Here is a 23,322-nt window from a genome sequence, read left to right as displayed (position 1 = left end):
TCTACATAAAGGGTTAGTTCACCCAAAATGTTTTTTATCTCTCATCATTTACACACCCTCATGCCACATAAGATGTGTTTTACTTTCTTTCTTCTGCTGAACACAAATGAACATTTTTAGAAGAATATCTCAGCTCTGTAGGTCCATACAATGCAAGTGAATGGTGACCAAACATTTCAAGTTCCAAAAAGCACATAAAGTAAACATAAAAGTAATCCATGTGACTCCAGTTGTTAAATCTATATTTTCGGAAGCAATATAAGTGTGGGTGAGAAACAGATCAATATGTCAATATTTTAATCTCCACTTTCACTTTCAGATGTGAAAGTAAAACTATACAGGCACCACATGTGTCTTTCAGATGTAAAAGTGAAAGTGGAGATTTAGGGTAAAATAAGGTATCAATTTAAATATTGATCTATTTATCACCCAAACCTATCATATTGCTCCTAAAGATATTGATTTAACCACTGAAGTCATGTGGATAACATTTATGTTTGCTTTATGTGGTTTTTGGAGCTACAAATGTCTGGTCAACATTCACTTGCATTGTATGGACCTACAGAGCTGAAATATTCTTATAAAAAAATCTTAATTTGTGTTCTGCTGAAGAAAGAAAGTCATACATCTGGGATGGCATTAGGGTGAGTAAATGATGAGAACATTTTCAATTTGGGGTGAAATATCCCTTTAAATGGTCCAAATTTATGAAACAATATAGCCCAAATGTCTTTACTCACTATAAATAAAGCCTTGTCATTCTTTAAAGCACTGTATTTAGTAAAATAACATTTGGATACAAACACAATATTTATTTTCATCATGTTGAGCTAATACATTGCATTGAGATATAAGCATTCTTGATTGATGTGGTTCAGTTTAAGTAAAAATACAAATAAAAAGTTAAATGTATCAATTTTCTGACATCAGTGCTATGTTTGGATTGTTTGAAATATATCTGATGATGTAGTCATTATTAACAGACTCTACATTGCTCACTGACACTAATGCTTATGTCATTTCACAACCAGCTTGCCAAAACTTTGGTAACTATTGATAACATACATATATAGCACAACATACACTGACACAACAGCTTAAAATGCTGATAATAATGATCATAAAAAGAAAAGAATGATGTCAAAAATGACACTAGCCTGCATCTCCACTACCAACTGTGTTTTAACTATATTTGTCCAGCAGATGGTGATAAAGATTTGACAGCCATAGTAGACGTGCTCATGATCATGTTTTAGCCAGATTGAATCGTCTAATAAATTGCATATGCACACACATTGTTGGCAAATTAGATTATGGTTTGTAAAGAAACATGCTGGGGCCACTATAGCCTGTGTAATGTGAATAATTACCTTTATTTTGTAGTAAGCTTACAAAAAAGTCTAAAAAGCACAGCAGATTGCTCTCCAAATTCATACGTTGATGGTTACTGATTTATTTGGGCCTTAAAGCTTAAGTATGTAATATTTGCGCCACTATCGCCACTAAACGGATTTGCTAAAATAAACGTTGTATTCAAAACAGTTTTCTGAATACTCATGCATTGGTTGAGTAACGTTGTGTGCGTGTCTGAGCAGGTCTCTCAAAACAAACAGAGGAATTATTATAATGCCACAGAAACACAGTGTTTACAGTTTTTGAGTAAATTAACTTGAGAATTGCATACTAATATTTACCTCTACATATTAATCTGTTATTAAAGAAAGTATTTTAACACAGAAAAAGTTACATACTTTAGCTTTAACCAAATGTTTTTTGTATCCTGGGGGATACAACATTTGCGAGAGCTGGAGAAGAGAGTAGGCAGGGGCACCTGCAAATACTGAGGTCATAGTTTTGTATAAAAACTCAGGCAGCTGAACTCGAAATAAATGTTATGTTCATAACGTTGTAAAGAAAATCATAAAAATCTATTAATTTGAATCAAAATATTTCGGAAAATAACAGTGAATTAATTAAAATGAAATTAGGTTTATATTCTTGCACTTTCAGTGGTTAATATACAATCTTGCTCACCAGAGAAAGCAAATTTTGAATATATCTGAAAAAGTTATTTTTGAATAAACAAGGACTTTTACTACTAAAGGTAAAATTAATAAAATTAAATAAAATAAAAACTTCTCGCTGTTTAAACTGTTCATTACACTACACATCTGTTATAGGCACATCTATTCTCAACAAAAATCCTGCTAGTAGTGTGGCGAAGGTGGGCAATACCATCTCAGCTGAGAATGAAGGGGTGTCCTCTGCGCTGAAACACATCTCACGCTGCAAGCGTTCCCAGATCTAAACGCTTGCGTTCAGTGGAGGCGGCAGAATCGAGCATATCGGAGATATGTAGATGAATTGTCTGAACCCAATAAATATCCCTAGGAATATTTCAGTGCTTTTCCAGTAAATTGAAGGTAAGTCCATGTTTGTCTTTAGTGCTCGTGTTTATTATTGCATTGTAAATAGTCAATATGAGGCAAATATAGGATGTTGGTCCTATCTATGCATCTAGGCTACTCTTAAAACAAAATGTGAAAATCATGTATCGATCCATAAATACACTTAATCAGAGAATGGCTTTATCCTAAAAGACTATATAGACTTTTGAAGAATTTACAGCATTTTGATATAAGCGTTAATCTTTTAGATGCAGAAATGTAACAATCTTAAAGGAAGATCCCTTTATGAATGTAAATATTTAAAAAACCGTAATGTGAAGAAGAAACAAAAAACACGTACATAAAGTAAACCACCTAAAATCTATTTTGATGGTTAATACAACACATTAAGATTGTTTTGGGAGTTCATGTTTGGCAGTAATTTAATTGCATTTTTGGGCATTCAGTTCACTTGTGACTCAGACAGCACAGGATTTAACGAACTGTTTCATTCATATAGTTTCATGGTTACATTGTTAACCTGTTGCATTTAAGTTTACACACTCAGTTTAGAAGCGAAGCTCATTTAATCTCCAAATTTGATAGAAAACATCAGGACTCATTTTTAGCGGAAATGATTATTTATAATCATATTTTCCTCCGTTACATAGGCCTATGTTTTGTATTATTTATGTTATTATTTTAACTCTGACCAGTGACCAATACAAATGAGTGTCGCAAAATGTGTAATCTGCGCTGGTCTGCTCAAATGAAAAAAATAAAATAAATAAATGTCAACCCTTTATTTGCATTATATTATATATATATATATATATATATACGGTAAATATTATGGTCTGTTGCTATTTTGTTGTGAGAATGATTACATTTATACTCCGATTTGTTGGTTTCACTCCAATTCCCACAGCAGACAACACAAACAGATACTTTATCTCTTTTAGTCTCTGAAGGACAGACATTGGCTCTTGCTTACAAAGTCAGGCAGTTTCCTAAAATATGGCTGTAAAAAGCACCCCTTTACTTTACAATGCAATAATAAACAGATAGTAATCTCCCTCTGCAAAAAGCATTTAGATTGTAAATTATTTTTTGTACCTTTTGCTATAAAAGCCTTGTGTTTTGTTCATTCACTCACAAATACATTTGATTATTCTCATTGCCAAGAGACAGATTTTCTCTAGATTTTGACTATAAAATATTAATAAGAGGAAATTCAAGAGCTGCTTATATTAAGTATTGGTTGACCGATATGGGTTTTTTTAATGGCCGATGCCAATATCTAGAGAGCAGGATGGCCGATTGTTAATATAAATGCAGAGATACATAAAACAATTTAACAACAGCAAATTAAATGTAGACAAAATTTATTAAGTGAAACAAACACATATTTTATACAAATTGTACTCACATTCACTTATACATACAATTTTTAAAAGATTTTAGAATATTTTTGTTAATCGGCCAAACAAACAAGGTTATTGGCCAGTGCAATAATCACAGAATGGCAAAATATCGTCTGATTAATCGGTCTGGCTTATATATTCAAGTACCATGTTGATAGATTCTAGTTTTACACACAAAAAAAAACTCTCCAGAACAAGATTCACTGTCACAGAGGGAGGAAAACAAACTCAGTTCTTTTGAGGGAAGATTGGCCTTATTCCACACCAGCTCTGACACAAGACAACAAAAGCTTTTTCAGCCTGCAAAAAGTTCAATCTGTCAGTGACGGTGCCAAAGGATTGGTCTATAGGCGGACAAGGGATCTAGCATGCACGATGGGGATGCACTTCGTCATGTTATTTTACTCCAATTTGAAGTGCTTTTCTAATTGTCACCGAATCGCATTCTTGAAGGAGCGAACAGCAACCATGTCAGATGTCCAAACACAAAGTTTTGTTGATCATGTTTAAAGTCCCTTACTTGCACTTAGGCATGTGACGGTATTTGGTAATACGATATATCACGATAATTAACATGCATGATATTGTTATCACGGGCACTTGAAAATACTGTAAATAATTCTAGATAACCTTTTAGCCAAATTGTTAAAAATTTCTGATCGCACAGTAGTTTTTTCCCTCACCAATGAATCAAGATTGACAACACTGTGGTATGCGGCATACATGACACATATGCACTTTGATGTAAACAAAACCAGCGTGGATGAGAAGCATTGCTGAAGGAGGAGTGCAGCTGACACTTTATTCACCTTCTAATACGGTAAAGTCGGAAGTGTGGAAGTATTTTGGCTTCCATAATAATGTAGAGGGATTGTTTGTCAAAGATGGATTCCCTTTGTGTAAAACATATGGCAGAAAATATGGTAATCATAGTTACCAAAGTGCTTTACACTGTGTCCCATTCACCCATTCATACACACATTCACACACCAATGCAAGGCGCTAGCCTGCCATTGGGAGCAACTTGGGGTTCAGTGTCTTGCCCAAGACACTTCAGGACATGGAGTCGTGTGGGCCGGGAATCGAACCGCCAACCCTGCGATTAGCGGCCAACCCGCTCTGCCACCTGATCCACAGCTGCCCCATTTTAGTAATAGTAACCATATAATAATATCTATGGTTAATTTTGAGGTTTTATATGTGGCTTATACTAACTCATTTTTAAAGGGTAAACAAAGCAACCTAATAATGTTCTGTTTAGGCCCATAAATATATATATAAAAAAGTAAGGAATAATAAAGTATATCTCATTTTATCAAGAATTCGTAAAAATTCAATTTAGGTATTGGTATCGATATTGGTGATATTGGCCTAAAAGTACTTGGTATCAGATCGAAAAGAAAATAAGTGGTATTGCCCATCCCTACTATTCAGTGAGATAAAGTTATGACAGTTCTGCTAGATTTTCCAAACTATTTGAAAACTGAGAGACACTCTCAATCTAAGGCTATGTTCAGACTGCAGGCAAATCATATTTTTTCTCAAATCAGATCTTTTCAGGCAGATTGTCCGCACTAATAATTGCAAGTGATAAAATCAGATTTGCGTATTCAGACATAACCAGCCTATCTGCGTGGGTTGCTTTGGTAACGACGTAGGCGTAACCATGTGACGATAATTTCAAAACAGATGCAGGAAAAATGGAGGTGCATCATCTCACTCTCCAAATAAGCACCCTCTCCAGTCGCGGTGCAGAACTCAGAGGAGACAAAAATTGTGATGATCCGTGCTGCAGTCACAGATTTTTATATCATCGTTGTGTGTCGTGTTAAGAGTGATGCAAAAGACCATTTGAAATTCGAATTGAGCAGCTAGAGTGTCCGGACTGAGACGCATCTGAAAAAATCAGATTGCAATCACATTTGAAACCACCTCCCGATGTGGTTTGAATCAGATTCTGAAAAATCTGATTACATGTGTTTTTCGCTGTCCAAAACACATCTGGATACAATCTGGATATGCAAAAAATCTGATTTTTAGTGGCATTCTGAACAAGGCCTTAGAGACATCTTGCTACATGGCAACTTAGACAACAAAGAAAGTGAACTGTTGTTGCCATTTTGCAGATAATGTGTAATTTTCTTTCAAGTGGCCGAAGTTCGCTAAAACTCAGCTTGCTACACAGTAATGTTTGCGTCTTATAGTAACAACAAAAATACAGTTGTAATCAGCTAATAAATAGTCTTGAAATTAAAAATGGCAATGTCGCACAATGATGATTTCAATATTAAGTTCAACTTTGAGTGCAACGCAATCGTAAATAGACATACAGTGCACTAGTGAATGGTAAATTTGTAGCTAGCACCTAGCTATATATTAGCAACTATCTTGCTATCCTAAAAAAAAATATGCATACTATTGTTGTAGCCACTTAGATGCTATATTTTTTTAATGTTTGGTTTTGAAAAAGTAATTAAACTTGTCATAAAGAGAACAACAATAAAGTTTGTTTATATTTCAACCCGTTGTTGAAATGTAATTCAATACCATGATAAAACCGTATACCGTGATAAAAGCTTCAGCGATTATCGTGATGTGAAAATGTTATACCATCACATGCGTACCACTAGCATGGTCTCTTTAAATAATTATGCATAGCATTAGTATTTTTGTTATATTTGAAAGCCACTTTGCATGTGTTGGAGCTTACTGTTGCATCAGTGTCATCTTTATCAAAGTACATTTGAGCCACTTCGCTCTTCAGTGCAGAGCCATCGGCCTCCACACCCAAAACATAGTAGAGCAGGGAAAGAGTAATTTACATTCATCTGGAAAGCGCTACCTGATCGGTCAGAGAAACTATAAACTATTTCTGCACTAGTCAACTAGTCTGTTCAAACCCTAGTGTCCAGTGTACAGACCGTCTGAAATTTTAGATTTATCCATGTGACACCAAATCTCATCACCTGTGATATGCTGGCTGCTCATATCAACTTTGTTAACAGGGTTCACACAGTCATGAAAAAAAAATCGGGCTTGTGATATTTGTGATTGTGATTTTCAGACCTGGAAAAGTAAAAAAAAAAAGAATAACATCCTAAAAAAGTCACGGCAAAGTATCTGAATTTCTATAGTGAATACCTATGCATAGTTCTGCTCAGATCTTAAGTATTTATTGGTACAAATTGCCCTTTGTGCGTGCAAACTTTATAAAATCTTTACAAACAACCGTAAAAGTCATGGAAATTCAATGGTCAAAAGGTGTCACAGAAAAGTTCCAAAAAGTACAATGGTACTATCATGTTCTTTTGGAAATGTGCCATAGTAATACCATGGTATTCTTAGAAATAACCTGTACCATGTACCATGTAAGTACTATGGAATTACCATATGAAATCATCACTGGTTTTACCATCACATAGCACCACCACATAATTTTTTTGTATGCGATTCCAGCTTAAAGGGATAGTTCACCCAAATTTTAATTCTCTCATAATTTACTCACCCTCATTCCATCCCAGATGTATATGACTTTCTTTCTTCCGCTGAACACAAACACAGATTTTCAGAAGAATAGTTTAGCTATGTAGGTCCTTTCAATGAAAGTGAAGAAAATAAGAAATAGTTCAAGCTCCAATTGCTTTGGGTGAGAAACAGATCAATATTTAAATCCTTTTTTACGTTAAATCTGCACTATCCTTTAGCTTGAAATTGAAAGTGCAGATTTATAGTAAAAAAGGATTTAAATATTGATCTGTTTCTCACCCACACCTATCATATTGCTTCTAAAGACAGATTTAACCACTGGAGTCATGTGGATTTCTTTCATGCTGCCTTCATGTGATTTTTGGAGCTTGAGAGATCTGGCTACCATTCACTTGCATTGTATGGACCTTCAGAGCTAAAATATTCTTCTAAAAATATTGGTTTGTGTTCAGCAGAGGAAAGAAGTAATTCACATCTGGGATGGTATAAGGGTGCGTAAATGATAGGGATGGGTCGAAATATAGAATTTCGATACATTGCGAACCAAAAATATGACGACCCATATCGTGGCAAAACTCGATATTTCTACAGTGTTTTCTGTCAATGTGATCTTACAGGTAAATTAAATAACCCATCAAACAATATATTCTCTCTATCACTTGATTTTACCCCTACTGAGCTTTTTTCTACACTATATACAGGGTTCACACAAGGCCCTTAAAGTGTTTAAAGTGACAGCACCCTTTTAGCGTTTCTTATACAAATGAATATAAACTCAATGTAATTACTTGTAATTTGTACCCATTATTTTAAACAGTGATAGCTCATATCATTATTATATATACAATTTCATGATATAATATTAATTAATATAATGTAGAAAAAAAATCAAAATATACACTTTTACATACTATTTTTCAGGACAAGTTTTGTTCAGTTCAGTTGCATGTTCTGCACCTGATCAGCCTGAATGTACCCCACTATTTTTGAAGGCATATTTTTTGTGATCTTTTCTTATAGAGAAAGGTATATGAGCAACTCTTATTATGTAAACTTTGAGCATTTATATTGTGTATTAAAGAACATATATATTATGTGCATTTTGCTCAAACATTTATTTAGAAAATAAAACATTTCTTGAACTTTTTGTCATTTAAGTGTTATTGTATCGAATTGATATTATATTAAATCATGAACCTCATATCACTTTAATATCCCTGAACTATATCTTAAAGATTATATGATATTAGTGGATTGAATTAAAAAAAATATATATATATATTTCTTTCTTCAAACATTTTTAAGCATTCTCTTTTCTACTAAAAGTGACAAAAATTTTCCCACAATGGACCCACATGCCCTAAGATTGGACAAAAAGAAACCTGTCTGTATGCAACTGGCCATCCTTGAAATGTGATCTCTCGCAGGGGTCCAGGGGTCAAAGGCTAAAGGTGATGAGAAGAATGGAATGGTACTATCTGACTGGCCTTCTCAGCCTCTTTGTGTCAAATAAGCCCAGGCCGGACCATGCCTGAGCACATCAAAGCACTGCCTAAACATTGTTTGCCAGCCCTGACCTTTGACATGCTATGCGCTAGGTTTCAAAGAGGAGTGTGTGTGTGTGTGTGTGTGTGTGTGTGTGTGTATGTGTGTGCTGGTAGAGAGACAGTGGGCAGAGGCTAAGCAGAAACATGCTGTGTCACCCACTCCCTGCTTAGCAATACCATTCAATAAGTTTTCTCTCCCTTTTTTGGGATCTTCTATTGGTCATCTGGTTAGTTTTATTGTATGTGTAAAGCAAGGAATGACAGAGACCCCTACCCCCACTTATATAACTCCCAAGGCTTAAATTCTTTCAAGCTGACCACCCCTTCTTCCATGCTTTGTGGAAAAGAGAAAAGTACTGTAAGGACTTTCATCCTATTTTGGAGCAACCTTTCAGGTGGCCATTTTTTTAGATAGTGCCAGACTTTACAGCCAGCCTGAACTAAAAGAACAGATAGAAAATGCTGATAATTTGTCCAGCTGTCTCTAAAATGCTTTGTTCTCTTGTGATTCTTGTTATCTTGCCACCTGGTTGATCTGCTCTCCTTTTCTGGAACTAAAGATTATTGCTTTTTTTACACATAACACACAATTTACCTTTTTTATTATTTGTATTTTTTTATTAACAATTCATTGAGATATTTAGCGTAAACTCTTATGCAACCATAACCATAGTTTCTTCAAAAATTACATAAGTTATCCACTAGAAAAAAGTAACCTGCAATTGTTACCTTAACAATCTATTTCTACTTGATCTAACTCATAAAACTGACTTTAGTTGGTGTAACCTTATATGTCAGATTGATTAAGTCACCAGTTAATTTAGATGTGACCACATAAATTAAATTTTGTAGGTTACCTGACAACATTTTTACTGTGCTACTATTGTACAATCATAATTCATTAATATTGGGGTTTTAAACTGTAAATAGCTTTCCAAATAGTTGTCTTTTTTTTTCTTTTCTTTTTTTTATGACAGTAGTCATTATAGGAACAAAAAATAAATCATTTTTAAGGTTTGGAAATACAGTGACTGTTTTAATGCATTTTTATTATTTTGGAAGAAACTATGTTTACCAGGTACATTTTTTAAAAAGGGGATTGCTGACTGAGGTCACATCCACACTAACATATTTTTGTTTGAAAAAGCATTGATTTCTCTACATGTACACCTTTCATCCACTCTATAATGGAGCTTTCCTGCATGGAAAATGAAGCATTTTGAAAATCTGCCACATGTGAAACTTTAGTGGAAAAATCTGGCTTAGCTGTGATATTTTGTAGCTGATTCTTGACATCATTGAAGTGTCAGTGTAAAGAGTGTGAAAGTAGGAAAGAGAGATATTAAAGTTAAAAGAAAGAGGGAGAGGAAGTATAGTATGGCCATAAACAGAGACACAATAGTCGGGTGATGTTACCCAAGGGTGGGTGTGGGGGGAGTCCAATACACATGAAAGAGCTTGTCACTTCCCGGTAGGAAAGCTCTGTTCAAGAGGATGGGGCTGTGAAGTGTCCTTGTTGCTATCACGTTTTGCTCTTTTATCTCCTTAACTACCTGTTGAGTCTGCCTGCATTTTTTTTCCAGAACTCCAAATGTCCAACAAGCCAAAATAAGATTGTTGTTGCCATAACATCTCAAATGTACTGGTGAGCAATAGCAAAACTACAAAAGGAAACTTTGTCATGACAACTTTGATGCCTGAAAGTTTTAAACTTTTCAATGGCTTTGAAGTTTGTAAGGTCCTACATACATTTTGAATACTTTAAGATCTATATAGCATTAAAGGTTAGATAGAAACAGATAGGTCAGGCTTTAGGCCCAGGTATACTTCATTTTTGTGTGTTCCAGATTGGCTTGAGCCTGGTCAACCACGTTGACCAGTATACTTTGTGAGTATAATGTTCTGATCACGAGCGAAAACTAATATGTTTGATGCATGCCTACTACAACCTTGTTGTGATACTCGTTTAGTAGAGTCAATGGCCGGCACAGGGTCAGACTGCATGGACTGGATTATGACTAAATTTACATCACGCATACCGTGCGCTGAGTGATCCATAACGCGGAGGTGCAAAGTGTGCTTTGGCCTTTGAGGACTATATAGATTGAACAGCTTGAAGGACTGTCCTGGACTGTCCTGAGTGTTGGTGTATGCAGACTGAAAGCTTAAGGTGGATTTAAAGGCTGTTTACACCAAATGCATTTTTGTTTTCATCTGCGCTCTTTGTATATTTTTGACCGTTGGGCTCTTGACATTTTTCAGTGTCTCGCACTGGAACACTGTTAAAAACAACTTGCTGCATCTAGTTATCTTTAGCGCAAGAATGCATTCAGTCTAAACAACCCATTATATTTAGAATTTTTCTTTTTATTCCCTGTGTATACAGTAACAATATGTTGGCTATGTCAGGCCACTGTAATAAATGCCTCCAGATGGGATTATTGTTTTCTCTTTTGCTAATAGATAAATATATGTTTTATTTATTTCTTGCTAGTACTTAATATGACATGTTGCTGGTCGTCTTCAGTGTCTTTAGGGTGTTACTGTGTTGTGGAGTCCCAGTGTGTGGGACGTGTGTTGTGGCTGAGGGAAGGAACATATGGCAGAGAGCATTTACCTAAACAAGAGGATTATGTCCAAGGGGCTTTGTGACCCAAGTTAGTTCTGTCCCAGTGCTTTTTTGATTAGTGGTTTCAGTTTGCTGCCATTTACATAGTTGGACAAATTACATTTATCATTGTGCAATACCTACATATATTATGAAAGAAATAAAAAAGAAAATGTTAAGTTGTTCTGTGACAACACTGTAAAAGTGTTTTGTTTTGTTACTTAAAAATGTGTGAACATCTAAATAAATTGGATTTTTCAAAGCTATTAATTCAACCTGAAAACATAAGGTTGCACAAAAAAGTCATTTAAAGGGTAAGGTTATTAAGAATTTTTCTCTCTCTCTCTCTCTCTCTCTCTCTCTCTCTCTCTCTCTCTCTCTCTCTCTCTCTCTCTCTCTCTCTCTCTCTCTTCTCTTTCTCTCAGTCTTGGTCAGGACACCCTAACATTGGTTGCAGTGACTTTATGAGGTTGCAAATTGGACACCCTGGAAAATCCACTATATTTCTTTTAACTTCCTGAGAGGAAGCTGGCTCACTTCAGGCGCTGTCTTAAAAATAACACTAATCAAATGGCCATTAGTTTTACACAGCAGATGATTTGAGTTAATTTTTTCCTGGGCTAATCATATTTACTGACTGTGGAGAGGGTTTGATTGTGCAGTGAGTCAGTGACTTTAAATCTGCTTATATGTGCAGACTTCAAGCTCTACAGTCAGAGGGGTGTGTGTGTGTTTGTGTGTGTGTGTGTGTGTGTGCGCAGTCAAATCTGTCCTCAAATAAACTCTCTGATAGAGCTGTTTGCTTTAGCATAGTGAGTTCTCAAATGTTTTGTCAGATTACCTACAATATATGCTATATGTTGTAACATCTAGGCTAATTTAATAGGTTTTATTCAAGTCAAAAAAATAATTAAAAAAAATAATTATATCAATATAAAGAAATGAATAGCAATTTTGAAACATATGTATAAAATCACATGCACTCACATGAGGTGCAGACTCCAGTCATGTTAGTGACCTTATAAAAGCATATTTTTTATTTTTTTGGAATGCCCAATTCCCATTGTGCTCTAAGTCCTCATGGTGGCGTAGTGACTCTCCTCAATCCATGTGGCGGAGGACAAATCTCAGTTGCCTCCGCTGCTGAGAACATCAATCTGCGCATCTTATCACGTGTTGAGCGCATTACCGAGGAGACAACGTTTGTGGAGACTTCACGCTACCATGCACACCACCGAGAGCAAACCACATTATAGCGACCACAAGGAGGTTACCCCATATGACTCTATCCTCTCTAGCTACCGAGCCAATTTGGTTGCTTAGGAGACCTGGCTGGAGTCACTCAGCATGCTCTGGATTCGAACTTGCGACTCCAGGGGTGGTAGTTTTGTTTTTATTATTTTTTTAAAGGATCCCCATTAGCGGATGCCATGGCAGTCAGCTAATCTTCCTGGGGTTTAAACATGACATACTTCAAATAACATTACACTTAATTGCATATATGTTAAATTACATTACCATACTATACATCAATATATATATATATATATATATATATATATATATATATATGTACACATTTATAGAAAATTCATATATACAATTTAAAGCATTCATATACTGTACATTTCAAATCCTGAACATACAATTAGGTGGTTTACTAATTAAAACCAATCTATTTAAAAAGAATGAAAATTCACATGAAATAGAACACAATATTGAGAAGCTTGTCCAATTACAGTATACCTCCTACTATTCAGTCTGACATCTGCATACCAATAAATATCTCTGCATATTCTTTTTGAAGGATGATTTATTTTTTATTAAACGGATATCGAGAGGAAAATTATTCCAGTTTGTTATGACTCTATAAACATTTTTTTCAAAGAGTTAGTCTTTAAGCTGAGAACCACAATGTGACCATTACCAGCAAATCTGGATAGTCATTGTCTTTCCTCGCTGAGCTACCCAGGCCCCTATAAAAGCTGTTTTAATCTACATGGAGAAGCTTTGCTTCATGCTAAATTAATCATGGCTGACTGTGAATAGTGAATTTCTACAATGGCATTGGTAACTTAAGCCAAGCGTACACTACACGAATTGCAGTTGGCGTCCTGCGACTCACAGTCACCGTTACACCTGATCGTCTCTTTTGAATACTTGTGTTTGGATTTCAAGTAGAGAGAGTCTTTGATTTCATGAGGACATCCTTACGTCTGTGTTGTACTGAATGATAATAAAGTGTAAAAAGTAAAAGACAAGAAAGAAATCATTTTCTCTTAATATTCCCAAAAATTGCATTTAGAGCAGAATTCTGAGTTATTTTAGTACAGTACCTGTAACCGAGCTTCCAGCATGCGTGCTGCTCATATGTGTGTCCCTACTGTACGTTCATGCATTCGCTTTTTTTAAATATCCAACCTTACACTGGGGCGGCTGTGGCTCAGTTAGGTAGAGCGGGTCGGCCACTAATCGCCACTAATCGCAGGTTCGAATCCTGGCCCACACAACTCCACATTCATCCACATTGGTGTATGAATGGGTGTCACAATGTAAAGCGCTTTGAATACCATTAAGGTTAAAAAGGCGCTATATAAGTGCAGACCATTTACGCTCATTCCCTTGACATCTGTATGGAAACAGCAAAAAAAACGGCCTTATCAGCTGCCCTTAGTGCAACCCATTTCAAACAGATCACCAAAAATGCATCTTAAAATTAAGATAACAAAATCAATTCACTATTTATTCTTTATATACGTCAAAAAACTTGAAAGAGTGTCTCTCGCCCATTTTCGTGCTTTATTGGCATTTCTCGCAGTTTCTAGATCTCATCTTGGCTTATCACAGGAGTACGCACACAACAAGACCTTTCGTCGTGAGATCCAAGGCTTCTCATGTTAGAGCAGTCGCCGACTCAAAACATCAGAGGAGACGAGCTTGAGTCATGTAATGTCCACTAAGCTTTAGGGCCCTTCGATTTTCACACTGCGTAAAACACGGCGGAATTGCGGAATCCAGTCATAAAAACTAAATGTATTGTAATACATGGAATATCACTGAATTTGACATATTTGGGATTAATTTAATGTATAAATGCACAATTAATCAAATTAAAATCAGAAAATGTCATAGTGTGACGCTTAAACCCAAAAGGCTGAGATTTAATTAAACAAATATATGGTTTGCATGAGGTGCACAAATAAATGTGAGAAGCCACTGCTTGTACACTAACAGCATCATTAACATCAAGTGCGCTCTGTGTGTGTAATAATTACAAAGAGCAGAGCACTTTATTCAGTGTGAAGCATGTAGCACATGCAAACTATATATTTAGATAATTAAATCATAGCCTTTTGCAGTTTAATTAGCATATTAGCCATATTTTCCAGAGATGAGAAGTGAAACCATCAAAAACATAAATTTTAATGCAAAAACAAATAAATAATTTAACTAGAGGCATGAAAATGAAAAAATGCAAAAGAAATGTATTACTTCTGAAGAGAAAAATGTAATATTCAATGTAAATGTAGTAATAATAATGTTAATAATAATATACCAATAATAATTACATTATATTAAAGCAATATCTCAAGCAAGAGTTTAATCACTGTGTTAATTAATACTGTGATGCTCTACTGTGCGGCACTGTATTTGATACAATATAATAATAATAATAATAATAAAATTAAAAAAATTAAATTTTGGGTTTTAGATTGTGTAAGCATCAATGTTTTATAGGCACTCTTCATTTAATGAAAAATAATGCAATGGTATGTTGAAAAGTAATTTCTTTGAATTAATTTGATTAGAAAATGTTTTAATGATTAAATGTAAATAAACTTTAAAACCTGGAATTCAGAGAAAATATAATGAAATTTGAAAAAAATAAAATGGATTTCATAAGGCCCTACTACCTTTTGCACTTGAATGATGCATCCCACTACTGGGTAAGCCCAAGACAACATACTGTAGACAAAACAAAATTATAGCATGCACCTTTAATATGTTATGTTACACCAACAAAAGCTATTTTAAAGGTCAAATCAGGTTGAAATATATATCTATATATATCTATATATATATAGATATATATAGATATATAGATATATAATAATCATATTTTTCACTTTCTCTCCATTCTGTTAAAGGTCATGGGGAACTCATACACAGGGCACCTTCAGAGCACACGATTCGAGGAAGTACTGCACAGCTCTATAGAAGCGTCACTGCGCTCCAACACTGTAGTGCCCAGACCTGTGTTCTCCCAGCTCTTCCTGGAGGCAGAGCACAGGCCTTACTCTCAAGATGGTGAGCATTTACTGTCTTTTGCCCTGCCTTCTGATCTATTACACTACTTTGTAGTGCATCTCTTGCTACATAGGCAAAAAGATTTAGGTTTCTGAGAAGAAAGGGTATTGTTTTGATGTTGTTTACAAATTATTATCTTGCTTCTTTAGCATAACTGAATTTCCCCAACAGGTCGAATAGATGAGGAAGATGATGAAGAGGATGGCTCAGATTCAAACAGCCCTCCGATCCCATATCAGATGAAGCCTCCGCCAGATGGCTCCTGTACCACTGATGGTGAGATCACATGAGAATAGAGCTGTTCAACCATGACGTCAATTTGTAGGCAAACCTGGAAGTCTGATTCGCCATGGCCTCCCGCTGGATATTCCTATGGGCTTTTATAGTAGGTTTTTTCAACTTATGAGTAAAATAATGTCTCTGGTAAATATTACTTTACGATACGTGGATGTTTTGTTCTACAAAATAAATTTCACACTTTCATACTTCTAACGTGATTTTTGAAGCCACCGTGTGTATATTTAAAAAAGTATGCAATTCAATTCAGATTCAAAATGTATGTTTGAGGTATGACTGTGTGTAATTTATGTTGTAGAACAAAACATAGTGTCAAGTAATGTTTACCCCAGACCTTATTTTATTAATAAATCCAGAATTGCCATTATAAAAACCCATTCACTTCTTGGTTTTTGGACTACAACCTGAATAGCTCTAGGGCTGCACAATTAATCAAAATAAAATTGTGAAAGGACCTTGTGCTATTATTAAACCGCAAAGGGCTGCCATTTAATTAATTAAATAAATAGTCTGCTCGCTTCAAAGTTAGCACTGCTCTGTCTTGTCTGTATTGTGTTAGTGCATTATAGTGTTTTCAGAATGGTTCTGTACTTCACATCTCCATCTCGTACTCAGAGTTTAGTTGTTTGCTAACATTCACTCCAGAATCACTTTAATTTCACTTTTGTGTATTTCCAAATATGTTTGGCCACCACAGGTGAATGTACAAATACAAATAATAATCTCATAACATGGGTATGTTTTGGACAGATGAGGAGAGGTTAAAATGAGGAGCATGTTAAACAGCTGTTGTGAATTCAACTAAACACTGAAATTCTTCATGCAGTTGTCAACCAAAATAAAAGCTTGATAGTTTTGAGCTCTTAAAATAGAAATGCCCCATGCAATTTAAGATTGTATTACAGAAATATATTCCGATAGTATAATAATAATTAAAAATCCAGTTTTGAAAAATAACAATGATGAATAGTGGGCTGAGACAATCACAAAGTGGTCAAAAGGAATCACTTACAGTTCAAATCGCAAAAGCAATATATATATATATATAAATAATCACATTAAATATATAAATAATCACATTATGACTTGTTCAAATCGTGCAGTTCTAAATGAGACAGTTTTATAAGGTTCAGACCAATCGTGATTAACTACTCTATATGACAGTTGGTCAGTACATAGTGTACTGTATATACATTGATGGATGGTCAGAGATCCAATATTTTCATGAAGTCACTAGCTATGTAGACATTAAGCAACGATAAACCTTTTAAACAGTAGTTGTTAAACAGTAGTTAAACATTATTGCCACGCGACCTCATCATGTTGCATGGAAGTGGCATCCAGTTATCATCTTGGAAGTAAAAATGGTTCTTTCACCTTTTCAAATACATTTTAAGTATAAATGACTAAACTTTTGGCAGTTACAAATACTACAAAACACACACATCCAAAAACAACTGATTCAGATGCACAACAAAAAAGATATGTACCAATATCAAAACATAAAGTCGGCACATTGTTGTTCCCAAACGGATATTTAGTAATATTCTCACCAAAAACAGCATTACTTTTGAGCTCTTCATCAGACTTACTTATCTTCTAGCAGTCCAATCAAATAATGAGTGAAAAACAATTGTGGCTATGATTATTTCCAAATAATCAAAGTTCAGCGCATTGCTTATAATAAATACAGGGTTCCCACAGTCATGGAAAACCTGAGAATTGAAGTCTGGAAAAGTCATGAAATTTATGGAAATTTCTTTCATAGATGTAAATTTTTCTAGCTTTCCTCTGTTCTAAATTAACTCATCAACTAGATATTGCTGCTTGTGTGTACAGTAAGTGCCCGTTCAGACCAAACACAATCTTGCACTAAATAAAAGCTGGATGCAGGGCAACGAATATAACAGAACGGCTGTGTCTTGAGACACATACTCAAAAAACACTAAGTGCACAAGAACAAGACTTTAGAAAACAACAAGGCCCACTGCAATGGTCAAAACATACATAAATTGCCCATAAAACTTGCTAGCAAGCCATAGTGATGTCCAATTTGTGAGAGAATCGTTCTTTTGGATTAACGATGGGTCAAACAAAATTATTATTTTTTTATTCTGTATTCAGTAATCACACATGCCTGCACATAGAAATGTCATGGAATTTATTGGTCAAAAAGGGTGGGAACCCTGTACATATATTCTGAAGAATAAGTAAGAGTAGCCTAGTATGTTAGTGTGCTATTATAAAACATAGTGTACATTCACTCAATACAGTTAATACTGATTAGACAGGGTTTCAATCACTCACATTACACTCTCTCTGCATTACAGGGTTCTGTCAGGCAGGCAAAGACCTGCGGCTATCATCCATGGCCACTGAGTCTTTGGAAGTCCCACCTGGGTTTCTGCTAGTCGGAGCAAAATCTCCCAGCGTACCTGATCACATTCTGGTGTGTGCGGTGGATCTGCGCTTTCTCCCAGATGAATGTGGACGCAATGCACTTTTAGGTAAGACACACTGAACCTCATGCACCTGAATTTGAATTTTGAAAAAAAAAAAAAAGCCTGTACCTGGGTCAGGGTACCCCAACCTGGTGGGAACACATATCCATTTGTCAGAGAGACATTTTTAGGTCTTTAATTTAGATTTCTATGGCCCCCACAGCTCAGCACCCTCGTCCCTAGTGATGGTTGGTGGCTATGGAAACTAGGCGCTCAGCTGGCTACGGTCTAAACTGTGTCTCTATTTCAGATAACTAATGTCGGTCCTCAAAGCAGCTAGACAGCATCTTTGTACTCAAAGACTCTCTGTCTTGAAAGCAGATATTCATGGGATGTCTTGTCTGTTCTATCCTTGTAGGATTCTCAGGGAACTGCATGGGCTGTGGTGAGAAGGGCTTCCGGTACTTCACTGAGTTTGCCAACCACATCAACCTGAAACTCACCACCCAACCCAAAAAGCAGAAGCACTTAAAGTACCACCTGCTCAGGAACGCGCAGGGCATTGTGGTCAAGGGTCCACCGATCTGCTGGAAGGGCATAGGTAAGAGCCATTAGCACTTCAATCAAAGAAGTTTAGGCAGTTAAGTTAACAACCAGTGCTGGTATCTAATGTTAGAATAGCAGCATCAGCAGCTTAGTGGACAGCACTAAAAACAGTTGTAAATTTGGTCCAATGCGTTTTTGTTGTGATTGGATCATTCAAACCACATTCAGAGTTAGACAGAAACGCATGTAAACACAGTGCATGTGCTAAATGCTAATGTGTCATGATGCATACCAGACAACAGTGAGGGAGTGCCAACTTAGATGTCAGTCAAGCAAGGATTTAAACTGAAATCAGTATGCAGTTACACAGATAATGTGAATCAGGCACTGAAGCTCAGTTATTACAAGGGATGGGCAATATGCAAGATACATTTTCAGAATATTTTTTTTATGAGCCCGTTACGTAAATGTATTACCTATCTGACACAAGTATTAAGTAATACAAATAAATAGGATTAAAGGATATTGCAAAAAAAACAAAACATTAAAAATATGAGTATAAACCTGCACCAAGCAGAACTGGTGTCACATTCTTCTTTTTCCTCTAATGTCTCCAAAAGTTCTTGTGTGTGTCTGTGACAAGCAGTCGAAATGGGGTTTCAGCTGGTCATGTAGTTATTCCAATCTGCAATGCTTAAACTTTGGAGAAGGTGAATATGCTTTCCTTTCAAGAAACCTGTGTTAGATGATGTAGCAAAAAAAGGTTCCATTTTTGGCTGTACTTTATCTAAGGATAAGGCATCCTTGAATAACGGTTTTATTCAACTATTGTTTTTGTGTGTCTGCCTTCCAGGTTAGGCCGTGGAAATTAATTTATTGAAACACGGGACACTGCAACTAAAGATATTTCTAAATATATTTCTAAAGATATTTTCTCAAATTATACTTCAAATGAAACAAAACATCTATTAAAATAACTAAGTGGTAAAATCATATATAACCACCTACCCAAAGCCAAACATTTACTGTGTCCAACTTTCTCAACCGGCCCCATTTGCCATGACTTAAGAATTCGTCTACGACAACAGGTGGAAAATGACCAATACAAATTAAGATCATAAAGAAAATTCTAATTGAAAACATAGTATTTATTATGATAATAATAATAATTGAAATATAAATAAAACACTACCTCTAAAAAGATCAACACAACCCACAAAATTTCTACTTTCATAAAATGGCTACAACAGTTTGTTTACTTCACTTAGTCTGTGCTTAAACAAATAGAAAACACCAGTTCTTATTAGGTGTAAATCTAATAAAATCCCTTGTGTTCCATAATTAATGCAGCCTTATAATTGAAACGTTTTTCTTATTGGATTTGCGTTTGTATCACATTTTGTAAACGCTGTTAATGCTGCCTTAAGAAAAAGAAATAAAACAAAATTTTAGGTTCAAGATCAACAGGTTTTTGTATGATTTATTTATACAAAATGTATTACAAGATTTATTTCACGTTCATCTTTGTTTCTTAAACTGCATTTACCTAATAAAATCGTAAGGTTCTTTAATGGGGCCTAAATGTGCCATCATTTTTTATTTCAAAACATTCCTAATGGAGTGGATGATGAACACAAGTTGATGTCACAAAGCAATGTGTTTTAAATAACTATTTGGCTAAATAAAGAAAATACACCTAACTGTAAAAAATACATTCTCTAAAAAAAAACTAAATTTTTTTAAGCACTTTTACTTCTCATGTAAATGTATCTTGTTTTAAGGATTTTTAGATATTTTTACAGGAAAGATATTTTTCTCGTTAATCAATTTTTTGCAGTACAACTTTGCCCTAATAACCATGGTCTTGCTAGAGAAAGAAAATGTATGCTTACATACATTTTCTTCATAGAATTAATTCTAAAATATAATAATGCATTTAGCATAGCATAAAGCTAAACTTTCACATGACAATTTACACAAAGTTAACTAATTTTGCTGCTCCAAACTTCTAAACCACACAGAGTGTACACAACAACATCCTTTTCAGATCATATGTGAACTCTGTTCATAGAATGAGGCAAAACATTTATTATTTGTAGCTTTCTATACAGTATAAAAGGCTACATTGGCTAGCATTTCTTGTAAAACATACCATAACCACATAAATAATATTGATAAGGCATGAAATTGTGTATTTATTAGATTCATGTTCCATCTATCAAAGCATTTCTAACTTTTTTTTAAGCTGTAGAAATACAATGTAACTACTTTATTAAGCTCCCAAAGTAAAGTTCCACCTGCATAGTCTAAATATTTAATGAAACAAATGACAAGTAATCTCTTCCGTAATCAAAATACATTTTGAATGTAACTCTATTCTGATTATCAACTATTTAAATTGTAACTGTTGTGGAAAACATTTACTAATATTTAGTATTTTAAATACGTAATCTTGGTACATGTACTTCAATACTCCCCAACCCTGTTGCTAAGCCATAGCTTATTTGTTACAGTTTGTAACAAATAAGCGGTTACAGTAATAACCGCAATGGAAATGTTTCATGGTATTCAGAGAACATGTCGGCAGTGAAAATGGGGCATAATGTATTAAACGTATGTGCACAATATCTTCTGGGCTACTATTTAATATATTTGGCAACTTCCCAGCTTCATGGTTTGTCATTTCCAGATGTTGTCAATCATTGTCTGTCTATGACTGTCGCAATTTACATTGGGTATTTATAAGATATTGTCGATATCCAATTACATCGTCCTATCACCCAGCCTTAGTAATACGTAACTTTACAAAGAATGTTTAGCTTTATCTCTAAAAGTTACATTGGTGGTTAGATTAAAATTAATGTATAATTGAGAGAAACAATGCACAGATTTTTATCTTGATTTCTATTCCTTTTTTGCTTTATCAATATAATTATATTTATGCATTAACACAAAATCCAAACACAAGTGGTAACAGTAGACCAATGTTGTTACCAGGTCTCACCTTACCACTTGGGATCAGATCATCCAAGATATATCTCAATACCTGGTGTAAACAACGCCTTTGTAGGAGGTTATTGACCATTAGTGACCTTATCCAGCAAGTGACTGGCAAGAGGGCTGACTTGACCTCACCCTATTTAACCTCATCAGTCACTGGGCCAGCCTAACCCATTCATACAACTGGCCAACTTTTGCCTTCCCAGGAAAACAGTCCAGATGGCCAGCACTCCTAATTTTGTTTAGTTCACTGCTACCATGGCGACATCATGTCAACACTGGGTCTGAGGGATTTGGCAGTGTATGCACATTCTAAAGGCATTGTAGCTGAATTGCTATATATATATTATAAGTAATATCACACGAGCAAGACTGCAATATGACCCTACATCAGCACTGCTGTGATTCGGCCGCAGGCACAAGGCCGCAGGCCGAGTGCTGTAGGTAATTACAGCAGTGCTGATGTAGGGCCATATAGCATGATTGTGAGCGTGATATTGCTTATATACAACAGTTCATTGAACAAGTAAATAAAAACAATTACGAAAATCGAGTACGGTCATAAAAACCTATTTGTGCATGGAACTACTTTCTTATGCGACGGATCAGAATCAGCCGTAGCTGGTTCAAAACAAATGATGCGTTCAAGCCTTCATTAGTAATTCAAAAAGTTCACTTCAGAAATAGTATCACGGCTTGTGCTGTTTCTAACAAGTTATTGGTTAAACAAGGATGGATTGATGGGTGTGTGCTTGTCTATGTGTCTTTGTCTCTCTATCTGTGTATGTGTGTGTGTGTGTGTGTGTGTGTGTGTGTGTGTGTGTGTGTGTGTGTGTGTGTGTGTGTGTGTGTGTGTGTGTGTGTGTGAAGAGAGAGAGATAGATAGAGAGACAGAGCGTGTGCGATCACCTGTTGCCACTCCCAAGCAAAAATGCTGTCAGCTTTCTGAAGATCAGCTTTCTCAGTGTAAAAATAGTGTCCAAGCAGGGGTATTCCTCTGTATTTCGCGGTAGCCGCTCAAGAGTCATTCACTATAGAAACAGGGATGTCCTCCACCATTTTAAACAGTGTGTATCCAATGTGGAAACTCGGAAAGCGCCTCAAGTTCTGTAATCAAACAGTCTGTTGTGTCTCTCAGCTCAGCTGCGATGAGTCTTAATCCTGAAATTTGTAATTTAAAGCCATTTAAAACAACGTCCTAGCTTAAGTAATGTAGTGGGAATACAAGCGATCATGGAACGCTGTTCTATGTAAACAATGACTAACGGATTCACTTTA

General features: G+C 35.4%; 1 protein-coding gene across 1 annotated transcript in view; it reads left to right on the top strand.

Moving 5' to 3' along the window:
- The first annotated feature begins 2,293 nt into the window (after window positions 1–2,293).
- LOC127657123 (protein GREB1-like) overlaps window positions 2,294–23,322 on the top strand; it is a 44,589-nt gene continuing 23,560 nt past the window's right edge. Inside the window, exons 1-5 of the mRNA XM_052145777.1 lie at window positions 2,294–2,423; window positions 15,601–15,760; window positions 15,932–16,036; window positions 18,388–18,564; window positions 18,917–19,099. Of these exons, the coding sequence (XP_052001737.1) occupies window positions 15,604–15,760; window positions 15,932–16,036; window positions 18,388–18,564; window positions 18,917–19,099 (622 nt within the window). The 5' untranslated portion in view covers window positions 2,294–2,423; window positions 15,601–15,603. The remainder of the gene's footprint in view (window positions 2,424–15,600; window positions 15,761–15,931; window positions 16,037–18,387; window positions 18,565–18,916; window positions 19,100–23,322) is intronic.

The sequence above is a fragment of the Xyrauchen texanus genome, chromosome 16 (assembly GCF_025860055.1).
Source record: "Xyrauchen texanus isolate HMW12.3.18 chromosome 16, RBS_HiC_50CHRs, whole genome shotgun sequence".
Classification (NCBI taxonomy): domain Eukaryota; kingdom Metazoa; phylum Chordata; class Actinopteri; order Cypriniformes; family Catostomidae; genus Xyrauchen; species Xyrauchen texanus.
Note: the sequence above shows the minus strand (reverse complement) of the source record. Positions and strands in the feature narration are given on the sequence as shown.